Raw genomic sequence first — 19230 nt, forward strand, 5'->3', positions numbered from 1 at the left:
CACTTAAGTGTGACAAGTACTAAGCAGCTTCTTCCCTTTCCCAACAGCTTTAGTTTTCACATACTCTAGGTTTCACAAAACGCGTTCGGCACCATGCGACACTGGGCCCTGAAGAAGAGCCGTTTGGACATGAGTCTATGAACTTCCAAAAGCTGAAGCGCCTGGAAGAAAGGATGGATGCTAGTGGTGCACAGCAGACATCTTGAATCTCCATTGCATTATACAGAGAGAATATACCAAGATAACGTTGATGGAAATAGTTTTTGGGACTATACAGAAACCTCTCACAAGAGAGGAGTTAAGATGCACCTGCAGTGATACTGGATAGAGTAATCAGACTAGTACAAAGTCATAAGAGTGTGGGTCAGATGGAATCCAAGAAGTCCATTCCACTACTCAGCTCCAGAGCACTTGGAATACGGATAACAGGATCATCTGCCCATGAACAACTGTACTGTATCACTCACTGTCTGAGAAACATCAACACATGCTCAGTAACAGAACAGTTAGACACAGTACTTCAACCTGACAGCAGTGACGCAGGAGTTGACAGACTGCGGCCTGTTTCTGTTACAGGGAGATTTTTTGCCCTTTTTGTGTGAACTACCACAATGTTTTGTCTATATAGGAAGCTTCCACAAGTGCATGGTGTTGAATGAGCTCAGAAGAGTCATGTACTACAAAACATGACCACCACGACTACTAAACACATGCAGGACCAATTGTGAAGAAACAGGAACTTCTGCTATCCCTTCTTATGCACCCCATCTACCAGCATGCAGGGAATACCCTTCCCAATCCCACTGCTAGGTTGTTGCTCTCATCCTGCTGGTGTTCTTCAAAACTTATCCAGATCAAGCTGTGAGGGACGGGCAAGCAAACTTGAGGCAGTGGAGGAGGGAAGACATGAACGGTGAGGGAAATCTCAGCAACAAAACTGCAAGTGCCGCTATGCTAAACACTTTGCTCATATGATGGGTCATTTTCTTCCTTTCCATGAAATACACCAGTTCAGTTTTGCTCAGAGTCCCCCAACTGCAGCCTACTAGTGCTGCCTACTTGTTGGCAGATAGGAAGAGGATGATTCCAGAAGAGCTTTGGGGCAGAGACTGTATTTTCACATGTGTTTACATAAGTCATTGCCATTAAATTCTAACCAAAAGTTAGCTAGTGGGTTCCTAAAACTGTCTCCTTGTTCTTCAGCTCCTACAAAATTGCTGAAGCAAGTGAAAAATTTTTTTCTTCTAGATGTTAAACTAACTACTGCCTATACCATAAATTACTCAGCTACAACAATACCTGGCCTGGTTTAGGTTATCATAAGCCAAGATCCAAAACTGACACTGCCAACTGTCTCCTCTACAATAAGCTGCAGTGCTCAGAGCAGACATGACTTCAGTGCTGCAGCACAGAAGATGGAGGTGAGGTTCTTTTTTCAAGGCAATATCCTCCACCATCTCCCTCCTTTCAAATGCCAATGGCAGGCTGAGGATGAGCCTCCCACTGTTCTCAGAGTAAATCAGCACTCCTTTAGAGAGGCTAGGCTGCTATCTTAGGACCCTGCAGCTTGACTTCCCACCTCCAGGCATCCTCTGAGTGACACCCCCAGCCACATCTGGAAGGATAGACAGTAGAAGCTGAGCCTGGTTAGAGGCATCCACACCTGGGGCTCTCACCTTGCGAGAAAGGTCCATCCCTCTCTGTCCCCACCCCCAAGAGCAGCCCTTTGAAAGGCAGGGGAGGGAACAGACAACACACTAATTGTAGGAGTTGAAACCTGGCATACTCCTGCCCATCCACCTCAGCAGTCAGTGTCTGATTCTCTTTGAACCTCTGGTACAGCTTGTCAGGTTGCTGCCCTCCCCAAAGAAGATCAGAAAAAAAAATAGGGCAATGATTACTATTGTACACTGATTTGCAAGATGGAGAAAGAAAGGGAGAGAGTTTGGGGGGGGGGGGGGGCAGGGAACCCGAATAGCCTCCATGTGTCAGACTATGAAAGGGCAGCGATTCCGAAGCGGCCTGAAAAACAAACCCTTAATTTAAATGTTAATGAAAGTGCTGAAGAGACATCAGAGGCTTTAGTTTCTCTACTAGGAGCAGAATCACCAGGTCTAGAATTTATGACCCCCTTCACCTCCCCTCTCTCCTTCTCTGCTTCATCAGCCAGTGAAGTTAGGAAAGTGGGGGGGGGGGGGGAACTTAACTTTAACATTAACTCCACACTTCCACCCTGGGATGCAATTGCTAAATTATCTGTCGGCAGGACACTGATCAAAGGTGGAAAAACAAAGGCACGCTGCACAGCCAAGCAAAGGTAAACAGCCGCCAAGGTCTGGTGAAGTTACCTTCTCCCCCTGCAAGTCTAAAACGTGAAGAAAAAACGATCATGAACTGGAAATAGAAACCTCAAGACACAAGGCTGCCAGCCCCCTCCCAGTCTAAGTTTCTTCTGTCACATCGATTAAACACATACAGCTTCTCCTGTGCAAACCAAGCAGCCCAAGAAAGATGCTTCCCCCAAGCTTCCTGAGGCAGACTTTTCCCTCAAGCAAGGGGAAAGATGAGAAAAAAATTGCAGGAAAAAAGCCTCAATATGCAACATGGCTCCACTGGATTAGAAACAGATGTTTGGGATCTAATTCAGTTAGCTACTGCCTACCAAATCCTCAGCCCACCTGCCCACAATCACTTGTGACCCAGTTCACATATGTGAAACGTACGTGAAAAGAGCTACAGCGAATAGCTATAGAAAATATAGAAAATATCCCGTAGCTATAGAAAGTATACACATTAGTATTGCCCAAAAGTGACAAGGATGGAGCACTCCAGTAGTCATGTGAGGCACGACAGGCAGAAGAAAGAAATTGAAGAAGAGTTGCACAGTTTGTGGATCTATAGTAGTGTTCATTCACACGTTTGTTCCTAGGAAAGATGGAAAATGGACGTGTACGTTCATATGTTCATCCATGTGAAGACGACAAAGGAGAATCATCATCACGCAATTATGAAAATAAAACAAACTTCTTCCTCCCAACATCAAGGGAACAGTCAGGGCACACGGATAAGACACAGGTGTCATTTTAGCTCCGGAGGGGAGAAACTGGAAAGAGAAACTGATACTCATTTCCTGCTCTTCAGTTTAGGGGTGAAAGAGAGCACCAAGTCAGATACGACTATTGCATATATCTAGAAAACTGTATCCAGATCACTCTCTGAAGTCAGTGAGAGATGGTAGTTAACACCACCTCTAACTCTGCAAATCCTCCGTGGGATCTCACAGTCAAGCAGGGTTCTTCCTGCCCCTACTTAAGAAACAGCTGCAGGTCAGAGTGTCCTCTCAGTTACTCAAACCAACCAGGCTCTACAGAGATCCCCAAGGACAGCAGAGCTATTGCTGCCTGCAATTTTGCTGGCAATGCACAAAGCAGAATAAAAACTCGTTCCTTCTCCCATATCCTAGCAGACTCAGAGAGGTTAACTTTACAAAGCTAGGTCAAAACAGAACACCACTACAGCCAACACCTCATTTTCGTGTGCAGTACGGGATGTCTGCTGATAGAAGTGGAGCAACAAAACAAGGAGGGGAGGAGAGGGAATATTATTAAGGACTTCAACTGCTGCACGTTATGGCTCCATACGTACAGTTAAAATTACTGCAAAGTTGCTCTGACTCAATTGAGTTGCTTTGCCTTAATGCAATCTACAAGATCAGAGTGGAGATTTTCATTTTGACAAAATGAAACAAGATTAAAAAGCAGCCTTGAAAATTAATCATTTTGATTATTCCCAGGGGAAGAGAGGCCCCTTACAGTCATGGTGCCTGTCAGTAACCCTTCTCCTTCCTTCCTTCCTCCAGGAAGTTTTGGGTATGTTTCACAGTTTGCCTGAAGTTGTCTGCAGGGGCAGAAATGTCCCAGGTATTACACCCCCATAATCTTCGGGGCAGTGGCAACTAAGTTGACAGAGATGCAAAGTAGCATCTAAAAAGACAGGAGTCAGGTCTCAACCACAACACTGGGTATAAAGTAAAGAGACAGAACAAACCCGGCTTTTTAAATTCCACTGCTCACAGAACTACCCATTTTCCTTTAAATTAAAAGCATTCAACATAACATAGCTAGTATTTGGTACAAACTTTACTCCTCTACAGAATAAACTTGCATTTCAGCAAGGCAACGTTTGCAAGCAGAGATCATGTACTCCAGTAGGCCAGATGATACAGTTGGAAAGGGACATCTTTTGGGTTCACACACCAAAAGCACATCTCTTCCACAAAAGGGCACATTACTGTTGTCTGGCATTCTCCAAACTTGCACCCAAGGCTTCCTAGCTCTCTGTCTACAGGTTCACATTAAAAAAAAAAAAAAAAAAAAAAATCATTTTTGTGCCTCCATCATCTTTTTTCTTAGGTTGAAAGTCAGCACACTTGGAGTGCAACACAGAAACTACCTGTCATGATAAGTATTTAAAACCTAAACAGCAAACACCTATGGCCAGACCCAGGAAGTGAAGCCAGCTTAAATTTGAACACATTTTTAATCCAACACCAAGGAATTTCTGAATCCAAGGTAAATAATGAATTCAAAGTCTGCTTTTATTCTCTCTCTCTCTACAGTTTTCAAGCTTCTCTATGATCAGCAAAAAAAAAATGCATTGCAACTAAGTTTCCTCTAAATAAAGGGTTATTTCAGTAGCACAGCATATATCATCAGCCTTATATTTCTGCAGCCATAAATGCCAAGCAATTAGACCCATTTTCTCCATAAACCTATCCCTCAAATTAAATGGTGTGCAGTGGTCACTTCTCTTCCCTGGCTACTGCCACCTCAGGGAGTCACAAAGCATGAAGGTGCCACTATTCCACCAGAAAACCCTGGGTTTGCCTCACTTTGCACATTTGAATTGGTCCACTGCACTCAGGCTTGCCCTGGTCCCTGAACACACATAAGTCACTGCAGTAAGCACCAGTAAAGGAAAGTTCAACATCTGCATGATGCAGAGTTCAAAAGGCAAATGAACTCGGGGGGAAGGGGATTACAAGCAGCTAAGAAACATGGTTTAGGGTACGCAGCCTCCCTGTAAATACAGCATTTTACTAACCCTTGCAGAAGGACAGCTTTGGAGACCAGCAAAAGTTGCCAGAGCAAGCACAGGCACTCTATTTTAAGGATACTCTCAGGCTTCTTTAGTCCCCAAAGTGACAGGTGATGTGGGCCCTGCTATCCCAAGTGATATCACTGATCAGCAAAGGTATGCAGAAGACCTGCTGAAAACCTAGAAGGAGCATAGTGCCCTCTACATCCTCACTGCCCTGCAGGACAGAGCTAGGGAGTCCCAAGGCAGTAATGCTCTAATAAGGCACATCTGTGTGGCCTCTTAACAAGGCCATTCCACAGCTGAAAAGGTAACAAAGGACCAAGCACAACTCACTCCCATAGCAATAGGAGGAGATCCAGTGCTCCTGGTACCTTTCTACTGCCTTTTCTCCTGACTTGATCTCCTTAAGGGCACATTCTGTTTGCAGACTCCCTCGGCCAGCTCAGCATCACTGCAGGAAAAACAAGGAAGTTTTCTCCCTATCTCAGCACATCTACAGGAGGAGCTCTGTACTACTGCAGGGAAACTGCAGACAACCCAAAGCAGAAAAGCCAGAAGAGGTGCCTGAAGCCATAGGAGCTGCAGTTTAAGAGAACAAATATACATGGCTGAAGAAGCCAACCTGACTATCCCTAGGAGGCTATGGTTAACTCCATACACATTTCTTTTATGGATGCACTGGTCTTGCCTACTGACCTTTAGTTCGGGGGTTCGGGCACCGTCCATTAAAGCAGTAGCCCAGCAGAGCAGGATTACAGCAGAAAACTCAGTTGCAATGTGCGTCAGGGCTGTATGGGTTACTTTGTAAGGAAGCGTCAGTGACACAGAGGGAGAAACCATTTAAAAGCAAGAAGGAAAGGGTCAGCCCTGCCCATTAACAGTTGGGATTCAGTAAGAACACAGCCCTGACTACCCTAGAGAATCTTAGTCCTGCCTAGCCTCCAGGTCAGGAATCTGCAACGTCTCCAAGGCAATTTTTAACAGCTAGAGCTGGGGAGCTCCCTGCTCCTACCCCACCGTACACAACTGTTTTGAGCTGTTCCAGAGCTGTGTCTGCATTAGAGAGAGACGGTGGTTTCTCTGCAATGATGAGCCAAAATACTTAAACAGTTGAAATCCGATTCTGCACCAGCTCTACACGAGCAGAACTATCCATTCTTAGGGAAGGGCTCTCCATCTACACCAGCAAGTGAGAAGGGAGAATCAGCAGGGCACATCAAATGTTTAGGAGGAAGAGGAGGTTACGGGCTGCGTTCAGCCTCTCTGAGGAACAGATGTACCCAAACTCTGGCCAGAAGGATGGGGACTGCAAGGGAGGAAAAGCTCTGCACACAAGTGCATAGGGAATGCATACTGGTGAAATATAGGCTCTTGCAAGTAAAACATAGGCCTCAGAGCTCCCCAAAGAAGACCTTGCTAGAAACCAGATATTATCTTTTTGATACCTCACCCTCATTAGACAGCAAGCAATAAAACCTATTAGTGAAAAATTCATCTCCCCTGCCCCTTGCCCTGGCCCTCCCCCACCACATGCCCTCCTGCTCTGATCCTCTCTCTCTTCTGGGATGGCTGCGATTTGTTCCGAGAAGCGACAGGTTTATAGGTTAGTCGACACCTTCTCTCTGTGGAATTTTAATTAACTTCTCCCATCGTCAATATGTTAAGGAGCAGGGTTCCCATTATACGAGGTCAGCAGCGTGTTTCAGGCCCTGCTATATCAGCCGTCAAATTGAAGAATTAATGACGTGGCTAATTGGCTCTAATTCTCCACCCCCCCCCCCAAAACATATCAGGGGGGAGGGAGTAGGGCTAGTGGGAGAGGCTGGTACAGTCTGCAGCCTCAAAAGAAAATGAGAGTGCACGATTTAAGCCCGCTTGTTCATGGGGTAGCTGTTCCACAGCCTCCCATTTATCACCCTGCAGGGAGGAGGGGGTGGGGGGGGAAGACAGTGGGTAAATATTGTGACAGAGAGCGTGCACAAGTGTGCACGCCAGAGAGAGGAACACTGTCCTGACAAGAGGCCACCTCAGTAGGTCATCACTTAGCAGTAGGAAGCAGCAGGCTGCTGGGCTCTTCCCAGCCATGGCACAAGATCCATGGCCAATCTACTGGAAAAGGGGCCCCAGCAGTGCAGAAGATACAAAGGGCTTCCATCTAACATCCTGCAGCAGCATTAACGCACATGGCACTACTTCAAAAACGTTATCTATTTCAAACACTGGGAGCAGCGGGGCAGGGGAAGAGCAAATACATAGCAGGCCCAGAGGGTCATTTCCCTGATAACGCCATTAGCTCCAAACCACTAAATTTCTGCCGCTTCAAAACAAGCTCAGAAATCTAACAAGCACAAAGTTATGGGAAATATTTTGGTATTGCATAAGCCTAAAATTCACTAATTGCAGATATGACAGGGAAAGCAACAACGGCTCTTCTCCCTCCTTCCCTTGAGGAAGGCTGAGGAAGGATCCCTCTTACAGAGGGCCAGATGAAAACTGCAAAGAGACAGATCATTGCTGGCCAGTGTAAAATTTTAAGGGTAAGAATTTAAATGTCTCAGATGTTCACTGTCTCATGAACAGGAGCACTTCGGTAATCTACTTGGAGAACACTGCTATAGGTATTGCCCATACTTCCCATGCTGAAGCTGTAGTTGTAGCATTACATCTGTATTAGCAGCACAGGGCTACGGGCAAAAGAGCCTGGAAAACTTCATCCTTGAACTCCACTTCCACCTTCCCCAATTCAGCATGCTTAATTTCAAAGAAAATCAAGCTTTCATCATTGCAAATAGGTCCAGGCTAGCCTCCCAAACCAAAAAGCAAGGATTTTTCTGCTTGGTATCTCTTCTTCCAGAGAGAGTTCAGTATAAGTTGGCATACTTTCAGCGCAGAAAACCTCAAGACGATCTGGCTCATTGCTCCTAACTACAAGGCAGAGTAGGGTAGAGTTGGCTATGCAGGGGAGAACAAGCAGATGGCACCTGAAGCAGTAACAGGAATGCTGTGGCCATTTTCACAGCCTGCTTATGAAGGAACCACTCGCTATACCGGGGAACAGAGATCACATGCTCTTTCCTGAGTTCCTGCTGAAGGCACAAGCATCTAGATCAAGTCCCTGAGGTGTCACAGTAGGGCCTCAAAAGAGATTTGCAGATATGTATCCTATCCAACTCCTCACTTCTCTCTGTTGGAAATTGGGAATAAAGAGATCTCAGTTACCTTAATAATGGGCTGATAGCAATGGACCACACTCGATCCTCTGTCTGCACTGTGTGTAGACACTGCCCAACTCTGCCCGCGGACAGGGACCAAACCTAGAGAGAGAGATGCATGTTATGCCAGATCACCCAGAAGGTGCAGAAGGTAGCATGCACACAGCTAATGAGCTGCCACAACTGCCATGCTCCCCTTCCCTGAGATCTTCTGACCAAATTTCCCCTACTTATTTTTAAGAAGTAGAACCTTCAATCAGAGTCAGAAACAAGCACTTAAAGTTGCACAAAGACTCAGCTTATGACTAGGATCTTCCATCCCACTTGATCATAGGGAAAAGAGAAAGCACCCTGATATACTACGTCTGAGGCAGCACTTGGCACAGAGATTTCTCATCTTCTGTAGTTAAAGGAACAAGCAGCGGGATTTATTCAAACCTCTGCTGTTCTCAAAGAGGTCTGGAAGGCTTTGCACCGTCCCTGGAAATATTTTCATTCATATTACCTATCAAATTAATTGTTCACTGTCCTGTAAAAGAGCTTTGCGTAAGGCCATCCCCTTTGGACCAGGTTTCTTAAGAACACCCCAGGCTATTTTCAGAGGCCCCTTTTGCCCACTGACAGTGTGAGAAAAAATCCTTCCCTCCCCCATCAGTGCACACATCCCCTTCCACTAGTTCACCCTCCCCATCACCTTTGACTCTGGGTCCTCACAAAGCCCCCAGCTTCTCCCTGGGGCCTCTGCTTGTGGCCCTCACTTATCCAGCACTGCCTCCATTCTTGGCTTATAGGGCCTGAGCACCCCAGTCCTCTGTAACCGACCCGCAGTGTTTCACTTCAAGACTTCAAAGCCGGGAGTGCCCTATTTGTTTGTTTGTTGATAATGCCCAGGATTGCAGGCTATTCTTGTCAGTGGGGAATTTAGCACCTAGTGTCAGCAAAAGCAGCAGAAAAGCTTAACTCTTTTAAGGCATCCCTATCTCCTACAGGTTAAAAATATTGCTCAGAGCACACTATCTGGTGCCTATCACACAGGAATGTACATTAGCAGCTCTTCAGGGCTTAGCCCTAATCAACACTCAGCAGAGCCCTCAATAGCTTAGACACTTAGAGCCCCTTTAAAAGGCTGGTAGGGATTCCCTTCCACCCTCCAAGAGTCTCACTCATGCAAACAAGACAACCCACAAAAGAGATGATAAAAAATAAAAGGTGAACATCCCTAGAGCCTGTGCTGTAGGGAGCGCTGGGTGGGCAAGATCTCACAGTAGTTCCAAGAAAAACAGCATTAATTCCTTTCTGGCCTTCAGGAATTTGTTCTCAAGGTCAGGGGAGCTCTGTCTTCCTGCTGCCAGCGAAGCAGCAAGAAGGCATGCTCCCAAAAAAGAGGCTCTGCAGAACAGAGAGGAACAGCCCTGCTTAAATGCCAGCCAAAGCAGCACCCCGACCTTGCTCACAGGAGGCAAGCAGCATCCCAAACAGCGCTCTTGCCATCTGAACGCTGCTCTGCTTGGGAGCGATTTCACCCAGGAGCACAGGGAGACCAACTAGAACAGATAGGTTAATGCTGCTCAGCAACCTGTCAGGTAGTTACCCATTAACACACACTTCCTATAAAACCTTGAAAGCGATATTTAGGTCTCTTTGTCCCAGCTTCCCTTCTTAAACAAGAATAATAGTTTTCCCTCTTATCTCCACTAATGCTCTGCAACACGTACCAGGACATGAAGGGTATACCAGGATCCTATCCTGAGCAACAGCCAAACCTTTCAACACAGAGCATTTACCAAAAATGAAACTGGTGGTTATAAAGATGCTACGGCCACTGCATCATGCTACCAGGATGAGGGTGAAACAACTTCATGGAGTTTCCTGAACTGCTGAAACAGAGCTGGGTACCAGCTCAGGAGAGCAGCTCTCCAGGTCTATGCAGGAACCTGGCACTGTCAACCAGATCAAAGGACAAAAATCAACAAGGCTCTGCCTCAAAAAGAAACAGCCAAAAAACATGGTTCAGTGATGCCAATTAGAGGAGAGGAGAAAAAAAAAAAAAATCACACAGAAGCTGGTGGTTTCCATAGCCTAACTTCACTCCTGGAAACAAGGACATGCTTGAGATACATAGGGCAAATTTCAAACTAACTGGCTTGGATCTCCACACTGTTGTGTTAGACAAATGCACAGTGAAAGAATCTAAGCATTCTATGCTTCAGCTTAAATCAGCAGCTGATATCCAAAAGTACTGCCAAACCTCTTTCTTAAAAGCCTGGCACAGCAAATATCTTTTCAGAGACATGAGCCAAGATACCCAGTGCTCCTCCTGCAGACATACAAGTCAGGGCTCACAACAGTTCTGCTGACACTTAAACATTCATGGCACGAGACCTCTGTGGTTACTTCTGTGGCAGCACCTGCAGCAGCTGGATCATCACTGCTCACCTTTGCTGTTCTGTCCCGAGAGCCGCTCACAATGAGGCCGCCTTGAAAGTCCACACAGTTCACCTCTTGTTCATGCGCAGAAAACTTGACACTGTAGGAGCCACGGATCTTGTGAAGGACAATATTCCCATCCCTGAAAAACAAATCTGGAGGTGGGAAGCCCATTTCAGCTGCAGACCCTTTGGCTGGCCAAGCACCTTCCATTCATGTTTGGGAGTGCCACTAAAAGGCCATGACTGACCTCTCAGGGGAGCTGAAGTTCAAGCAGCATTATTAACCCTCCACTGCCCACACATCACCTGTTCTCCTAAGATCCCACTTCTGGCCATTCAAAGACTGATTTGCTGCACACAACAGCTTTTGCTGGGCATCTTTCCACCTGGGAAAGACGAGTTTAGGTTAAGCCATGCAATTCAACAGAGCAGCCGTTCCTCCTCCTATTGCTTTGAGCTTGCCAGAATCCTGGCTGGATGCTGAAGAGCGGGAGTAAGGGGATAAGCAAGCAGGTAACTCTCTACCATGTCTGAGTCTCAGCTTTTCATTCATTCCAGAGCAGCTGCATCGAGGATTGTGTTTTGAAGCAACTACAAAGACACTTAGACTTTTTCAACCAATAAATTTTCTAGAATTTTAAATGCATGCCTTCACTGCCACCTGGATTTCAGTTGTGGGTTTGAGGGTGGTGGGCGGTGGTGGGGTGGTGGTTGTTTTAAAAAACAGGAGGGAGTCAAGACATCCAGTGCAGACAGCCACGCTTCTCCCAATTTTGTGCTGAAGTGCTGTGTACATGAATAGCTAAGACTTTATAAACAGTTCTGTCTTTTCCTTTAATTTAAAAAGGCCAGTCAAATGCAAAATTAATTGGAGAAGTGTTTGCATGCTAGAAAGCCTGGGAGTTTTCCACCTTTCCACAATTATATCAGTAGGTCTAAAAGATATACTTGTCTCTAGAAAGCTTTATGCACAACTGCAGTCCCAGTAACTAGCAGTTCTGAATATTAGAATGCAGTCTAGCTACCCTGACTATAACAGGGAAAGAAACGAACCATGCAGATCAGTCAGGATTACGTGGCACCTATCTACACAATTTCAGAAGAGAAAAGGGCAGTCTCATGCTGTTAACAGCATGAGACAACTCCTCCATTGCTTTAGAGGAGTTTTTTTCAGGACAGAACCAAATCATGCACAAGGATGCTCTATGGCAGGATTAACCTGTCTGCTCGGGGCTGGAGTTATGCAAAACCTTTCCAACTTCACCACCACGCTCCCTGGGCTCTCTCACACACCAAACTTACCCCCCTCCACTGACGACATGGGAGTTGACAAGAACAAAGCGACATACGTCCTCCTGGTGGCCAGAGAAGATAGCTTGAGGATGGCGCTGCAAACCTGTACTGTCTGGACAGAGCCGGTAGGCCTCGATGTTCTCAGCTTGAGACAGGTACAGGTACTCACCATCCAGCTCCATCCAGGGCATCAAGCTACAGACAGACAGCAGGTTAAGCGGAGAAGAGAAAAATAAAAAACAAAACAAATTAAGAGAGAGATCACACACATACCAACAAAAGCAAAAATTCACTCAAAAAAAAAAAAAGACAGTGGAGTTGGAGCTGCTGGTCACATGCAGAAGCAGCACTAAATATAATGGCATGGCTAAGAAATTAAGTTTCTCTAGCAACATCCAGAACAGATCACATTGCTGGCATTTTTCTAACCAAGAGTTGAAGAAAAAGACAAGCATGGAATCTCTGAAAGAGAAGATGGCCACGAGTCTAGTGTGTTTAGATAGGAAATACTTAAGGCTCCCTGACCCCTCTTGGTGAGCTCTGCACTTTTTAAGAAACTAGACTATCAGGCATTCGTGAGCTATGCCGAGGATTTCTAACAGCCTTCAACATGAGGCTCTTTGTATGAACACACACAGTCCTGATCCTGCACGTTATTTGCTGATGTCCTGCAGAGAACACAAAGCTGCTGCTGTTTCACACACGTCTGAGCAGAGGAGCAGGTCACATCACACACAGATTTTCCTATAGACAGGAAGAAATCCTGCATACTCTGTACCCTCACATATAAGGCAGCAGGGTGAGAAGCAGGAGCTGGAGAGTATTCAAGAACTTTGTGCTCCTCATGTAGAGGAGGTGTTTTTCTACAGTCATACCTCTTTCACTTCTGAGCCAAAAGCAGCAGCAGAGCAACATCTCTTGCTCTCTGTTGCCCACCTTTCAGAAGGGACCATGCATCCTTCTGTCCCTTACTATCAGTGGGACAGGGGGCAATTTCCCTACAGAAAAGGGCCAGGCACAAAAGCCATGGCCTTCTTAAAGAGCTATTCCAAGGCACTTTGAAGATGGAAATTACAAGTGGAAAAAATGCTTAAAAACACACACAGCAACAAACTTCCTGGGAAACGGAGAAAAAAAGAGAAGAGGAGACACTCAAGCAATATCTGAATTAAGTGCCTCATTGCAACAAGTTAGTTTATTCTCGAAATAAAACCAAAATACAGAATAGGCTACAGCGGGCACTTAAGCTGTGAGCTCTTTGCTCAAGATCTTGCCTTTGCGTAGGCACCAGAGAATCAACAACTAGACCTTCTGGATATGGCAAGGCAAGCTACAAAGAGACACTGGCCTCATGTCTATGGGGCACGGATGCATGAAATTGTCTCCACACTGCACACTTGTTGACGAGTGCACCAATACCCATGCAAACACTGACCAAAACCAGAGCCTTTCCATAGAACAACCTTTCAGCTTTTGGGGTGTTAAGGAACAAGCTGCTTCGAAAGCAGGGGTTTCTCATAAAATCCTGTGTCTCTCTTTTTTGCAGCTCATTCATCCTCAGAGGTCAGGATTTTCTGTGTCAATAGAGCTGTTACATACAGCCACCCCACATACCGTCACAATAAGAAACTACGAGCAAGCAAGAGGACAAGGTAGTTTATTAGACATAAGATGTCTGCTTGCTTGCATCTATCTCTAGTAACAGGCTTTTAGTCACAGGGACAAAACAGTTGAGCGTAGGTTATAGTGTTCATCTGGGATTTGGTCATATGCATGGAAAAATAACAGGCACCTTTGCAGCAGCAGCTTTGGTTTAAGGCAGGCTTTGATTTCCTCTTCCTTCCTCCACTCCCACGCAGCCCTCTAAAAGCAAGTGAATATCCAGCTTCTTTAGACTATAGCCAGTTTCTATGGTTCTCCTCCTGTTGCAGTTTAGCTTTTACCTTTTTTCCATAGCTTTTTCATAAGGAGAAGCAACAAATTTGAAAGCAGGATAAATGAAAGTTAGGGCATGCAGTTTGGATGGTGGCCTCATTAAATCAGTCCTTGTATTTTCACTTGGGAAGCTGGTTTAGTAACGATCTCAACATCCACAGAGCCCTTCTTCACAGATGGTCTCAAGCACTTCACAGGCAGGTATATCACCTGCACCATGAACCACTTTGTTCACTACGGCTGTCCCCAGGGCTTTAGACACACAGTGGCACCATTACCCAGCACCTCAATCTACATAGCACCAAAAGGCACGTAAGCTCGGTAGTAGGTCTCTGTTCTTCAGCAACTAACAGACCACAGTCCCTCTCATTTTCCCCTTCTGCCTGATGATGCAAAGGCTGAAACCTTAGACGTACTTCTCAGACAAGAGACCCATCTCACTCCTTGCTTTGAAGAGTAGTACACCTTTGCAAGCAAGATTTTGACAGTGACAATCTCCTGTAATTAGTGTCAAATATACATTTTGTTAGTAGAGCAGGGAAGCATAAGGTAGAATGGCAATAAATGTTTAAGCTTTGTATGTCCAAATCTAGGGTCAGGACAAAGCACATGAGAACACAAGCACTTTGAGGATACACAAAGAACAGAAGTCCACATATGGGGCCAAGGCCTGCTCATTGTGAGAGGAGGACAGAAAATTGGTGGTATACAGCAATAGGTAGGCAAGCTAGCTTTTAAGACACATAGCAGTTTGGAGTCTGAAGTAAAGATTACTAAATCCAACTAGAATTGCACAGGTCAGAACAATGCCAAACTTCAGCTCCTATTGGAGAGAAGGACTCCTGGCTCTCAGAGTGAATACCTAGGGCAAGACAGCACCTCCAGTTATCCAACATCCAGCCAGCCAGCAACATCCGAAACAGGAAAGTGACATCACTTGTAAAACCCCACGAATCAAAGGGAGCATGAAATGTCTCATTTCAGGGCACAGATGCAAACCCAAGGCCCCTCAGCAGCTGACACAGAACAAAGTAGAAGAGAAAGGAGCCACTTGCTTGCGTTTCCATTTCAGAAGCGTCTCCCTCCGGCAGCGTCCATGTCTCCAGTTCCGAGAGACTTTCACCCTTTCTTTCACTGGAACACCAGCTGCTCTGCAAAGAAAGAGAGATGACATGAGCAACCAGGACTGATGTCATACGGAGAATAAACACAAACAAGCTGGCTACAGGTATGTTCTCACTCTGGTTCCACAAATGATGAACTGGCAAACGCTGATGGGGCCTGAGCCACACTTGAGCAAGGGCACTTGTGAGTACTGATGAGGCAGGAACACTGAGCAGACTGGGTGTTCATCAACAAAGCAAGCCATCCCCACTACCAAAATGACCAAAGAAACGGAGCATGACTCTTCTAACAGAGACTAAAGAAAGCCAACACCACACAAGAATAGGTGGAGGAAAAACTAGTCAGGAGTACACTGAAACTGGAAGTCAGAAGAGAACATCTAGCCAGCACTAGCGAAGAAACCTCTCCAAACCCTCACCTGCCTGACAATCACATAACTAGATACAGTAACTAGAAATCAAGACACATTCAGACTAAAAATAAAATGTATTCATCTGTACAGCCCTCCAAGACAAACACACAAGTAAAACTGACCATCCTTTGCCACAGCTCAAAGGACAGAGAATCCCACTGCACTGCTGGAAATCTGTCTACTTACAGTCAAAGTTACTAAAAGATTGACTGCAGTTCATACCCAGCTGCTCAGATATAAAACAAAGTCATCTGGAAAATCACTGGTTTAGCACACAAGGATACCTCTTACCTCCTCAAGTAAACCAGTAATGATGCAAAGTAACAATGCAGGATTTGCCAAAATGACCTACGAGCTGGGACAAGACAAGATCAACACAGCTCAAAAGGTGACCAAAGGTAGGTACCACACCTGCAGCCCAGGTCTCCTTAGTGTCTAAATGACTACTTTATTAAGTCACCCAGTTCAAGCATCTGTTTACCATCTATTTTGTTTTCATGATCCAGGGCTGATTGGGGGGGCGGGGTGGGAGAGGCAACTTCAATTTCTCTTTTCCTCATATTGTAAGCTTAAGTATTCAATATCTTAGTGGAGCCACTGGTAGAAAGCATCAGAGAAGTACGAACACAAGAAGCTTTCCAACTCATCCTTTGTAACTGGGGGTCGTGACATTTCTCAATGGCAAACAGTTCCCAGTCACATAGGATGAAAGGAAGATCAGGGACTGGTGCCCACACCAGGACCAGTTCCCTCCTCCCACTCCCATAGTGCCCCCAATCCACTTCCCAAAAGTGACATTTTCGGGTGCTCTATCATTTTTAAAACAAAGATTAGCTCCCTGTAAATAAACATCTCCTGTGGCTGTTAATGCGTGTAGGAATCTCTAACCTGGCCCTGGGGCCTGGCCAGATTCTCATTTTCCCAGCCTTTCCTCCGTAGCCTCAGGCTCCTTTTTCTCTGCTCACCCTTCCCTCCCCTTTTCTATACTTTCCGGCACTTAGTCACCATTATAATTTGACTGCATTCCTGGGCATGTGACCCATTTTAAACAAAAACAGAATCCACACACAGAAACGCTTTTCGTCCCCTAGAAACCTTTGCAACTCTAAGTTTATGATCAGTAGAGCCACACCAGATGAAGAGCTCAGAGATTCCAAAATTCATTTTTACTTCTCCTAACCCTTAAAAAAATACATCTCTAGAGTTAGCCTAGGATGCAAGAAGAGGAATTCCACTTTTAAGAGAGCGCTTGCTGGAGTTTGTGTGGCCAGATACCATCTGAGATGAGGAACGCACAGCACTGAAAAGTCAGGTCAGGTCCAGCAGCCTCCTCACTGCTTATTACTCTCCCAGACAGAGTTCAGGCTCTCCGCCTACACTTAATTCCATTCATTACTCCAAAACACTTCTCCGCCCCAAGCCTCAGCTAAAATCTGTACGTGGGGAGAACTTAAGTCACTAGCTTTCAGTGATGGAAAATGCACTCATGCCACAACCTCCCCAACACGTACTGGCCCAGCCAGACATCCTGAGCTCAACGCACAAACCCTAAGACTAAATATAATTTCCAAGGCTCCAAAAAAGGTGAATCCAAGGTCAAAAAAGCAGCTTCCACCTCATATAGCTGGTCACTCTCCTAGTTGAGATGGCAGGCCTTGATCCTCCTGCTGCTGAAAGAGGAATTTCAGAAGACATGGTCATGCATTGGCTTCGCCCAGGGTACCAGTTCACTACTTACAGTTACTCCTGGTAGCAAGGCACCCCGTTCCTTCATGCATGTCAACAGTTCCTATTTGGATGGGACAATGTGTGTGTTGGGAGGGTAGTTTGCTAGGGTTCTGGCTTCTCACCCCCATCCCATCCCACCCCACCCCCACAACACACACACTGTTAGTGGATATTATTTTTTCAGCCTGCTTTCTCCACAAAGCAATTACGGACACTAATTTAAACATGTCTTAGAAACGACCACCTTTTATCCCCCCAACATTTCTTCTTCTTCAAACCAGAGGCAAGAGAGGGAACTGAACATAGGGAGAGCGTGACACAGGGGATGCAGAACTTGGACTGATACACATCTCCCCTTTGCCGAGACCAGGGCAGTAGAGACTGAACTGTGGCAATTTTCAAATGTTGGTCAGAGACATTTAATCCCCGATAGCAAGAGAGGAGTTAAATCCAGCCTACTGATGGAATCAAGTGCTGAGATATAATTTGATTTGCTTCTTCAACAGCACTCCCCAGAACAACTCCTAAAATACATCAACAAAGGTGATGAGCATCACAGCAATGCTCTAGAGCAGTTCTCAAAATCTACAAAGTTAAAAAGGGTATCACCGCATAATCACTTGATAAAACCGATCCTATTTCTCTCCTACAAGGACTCTTCTGTTTCAGTCTTTCTGCACATGCAAGTCTTTACAAACTGCTCCACAATTATCTGAGACAGTCAACAGATGTCATACACCTACAGTGAGTGGCTGACTTAACCAAGTACCTCTCACTTCAGCAACTGGATTGAACATCAAAAAATTCAGGAGCCTAACCTACCTCACAAAGCCTGATGCTACGTAACATGCAGCAGAGAGACCACGATCCCCCAGCCAATGAACAACTTGACCTTCCTTAGGACAGAATCCAGCAAAACATTAAACCACATGCTTAAAATTCAGCACGTGCCTAAGTGCTTTGTGGAATGAAGACCCTGGCATCCAAATTTTAAGAAACTCCACCTAACAGCAATACTTAAAGACCATGGGAGGCTGACTCACGGGGGAAGAACTACCCTGGTTTCACCAGGGCCCACAGAGCACAACACTGGAAAGCATCTGGTGCTTACTGGGAAGTCATAGCAACGTGCCACAGCTGCTCTTCAACTCTGAAATACAGTCCAGCATCCTAGAAGGATGGCAGGAAACACAGGGTGAAGGAACATATGTGAAAAATCAGCAAAATTCAGCCAAGACGTCCTTAAAGCCCCCACACGCATCAGAGTCCACCATTTTACCAGCTGTGCCGAGGGATCACACTGTAACAGCTTAAAAGTTGCATGTTTCAGAAGATACGAGACTGTCTTTGTTATTAGCTAATTAATCCAAAAAGCACTCTGTCAAGAGCCCAAATCATACGACACAATATGTGACCTGAAGCTAAAGCATGCTTCCAGTTGCATGCACTCCTGATGCAAGTCTCCTTTAAAGACTTTGTTACAATAAGAAAGAGAAGCCAAACATTTCTTATAGCCTGAGAGAGAGTTTCAGGATAAAAGCCATCTCAACCAACCCGCTACAAGGATTTTTCATTTCCCCCTTCCTACCTCACCCCACCCTGCAGAAAAAAGTTAAAGTATTTTGCTCAAATTATGGATTTCCTCTCTTTCTTGGCAGAGTTACCAAAAGAAATATAATATTCCTTCTGGAGCACACTTCCCAGCTGTGGAAGTGAGAGACTGGGACCGTCCCCCCCACCCCAGCACCGCTGACCCAGGTGACCTCAGCCACCATGGCAGTTACTGGCGTGGGCCCCAAAAGAAAGCAAAGAAAGAAAGAAACATTCAGCCAGAGAAAAAGCACATCTCCTAAAGCTTCACCTCCAGCAGTCTGTCCCCTCCCCAGCCAAACTCCCTTGCCATCGTGAACAGTATTTCTGCGAGAGCAAGATCTTTCTGTGTTTCACTGCATCCCGGGGAGGTTCCTACTGGCCATCTACAATTTCAGCATGTGCC

The 19230-nt window shown here is 45.7% G+C and overlaps 1 protein-coding gene across 2 annotated transcripts in view; it reads right to left on the reverse strand.

The window, feature by feature from the left end:
* The window catches only part of FBXW4 (F-box and WD repeat domain containing 4), a 65352-nt gene that overhangs the window by 39529 nt on the left and 6593 nt on the right, over positions 1–19230 (reverse strand). Inside the window, exons 2-5 of one of the 2 annotated variants that reach the window (XM_068949836.1) lie at positions 15025–15120; positions 12044–12229; positions 10749–10881; positions 8320–8414 (exon numbers count right to left, since the gene is read on the reverse strand). In XM_068949836.1, the coding sequence (XP_068805937.1) occupies positions 8320–8414; positions 10749–10881; positions 12044–12229; positions 15025–15120 (510 nt within the window). The remainder of the gene's footprint in view (positions 1–8319; positions 8415–10748; positions 10882–12043; positions 12230–15024; positions 15121–19230) is intronic. The other variant, XM_068949838.1, reaches the window with a different exon arrangement.

The sequence above is a fragment of the Struthio camelus genome, chromosome 7 (genome assembly GCF_040807025.1).
Source record: "Struthio camelus isolate bStrCam1 chromosome 7, bStrCam1.hap1, whole genome shotgun sequence".
Taxonomy (NCBI): Eukaryota; Metazoa; Chordata; class Aves; order Struthioniformes; family Struthionidae; genus Struthio; species Struthio camelus.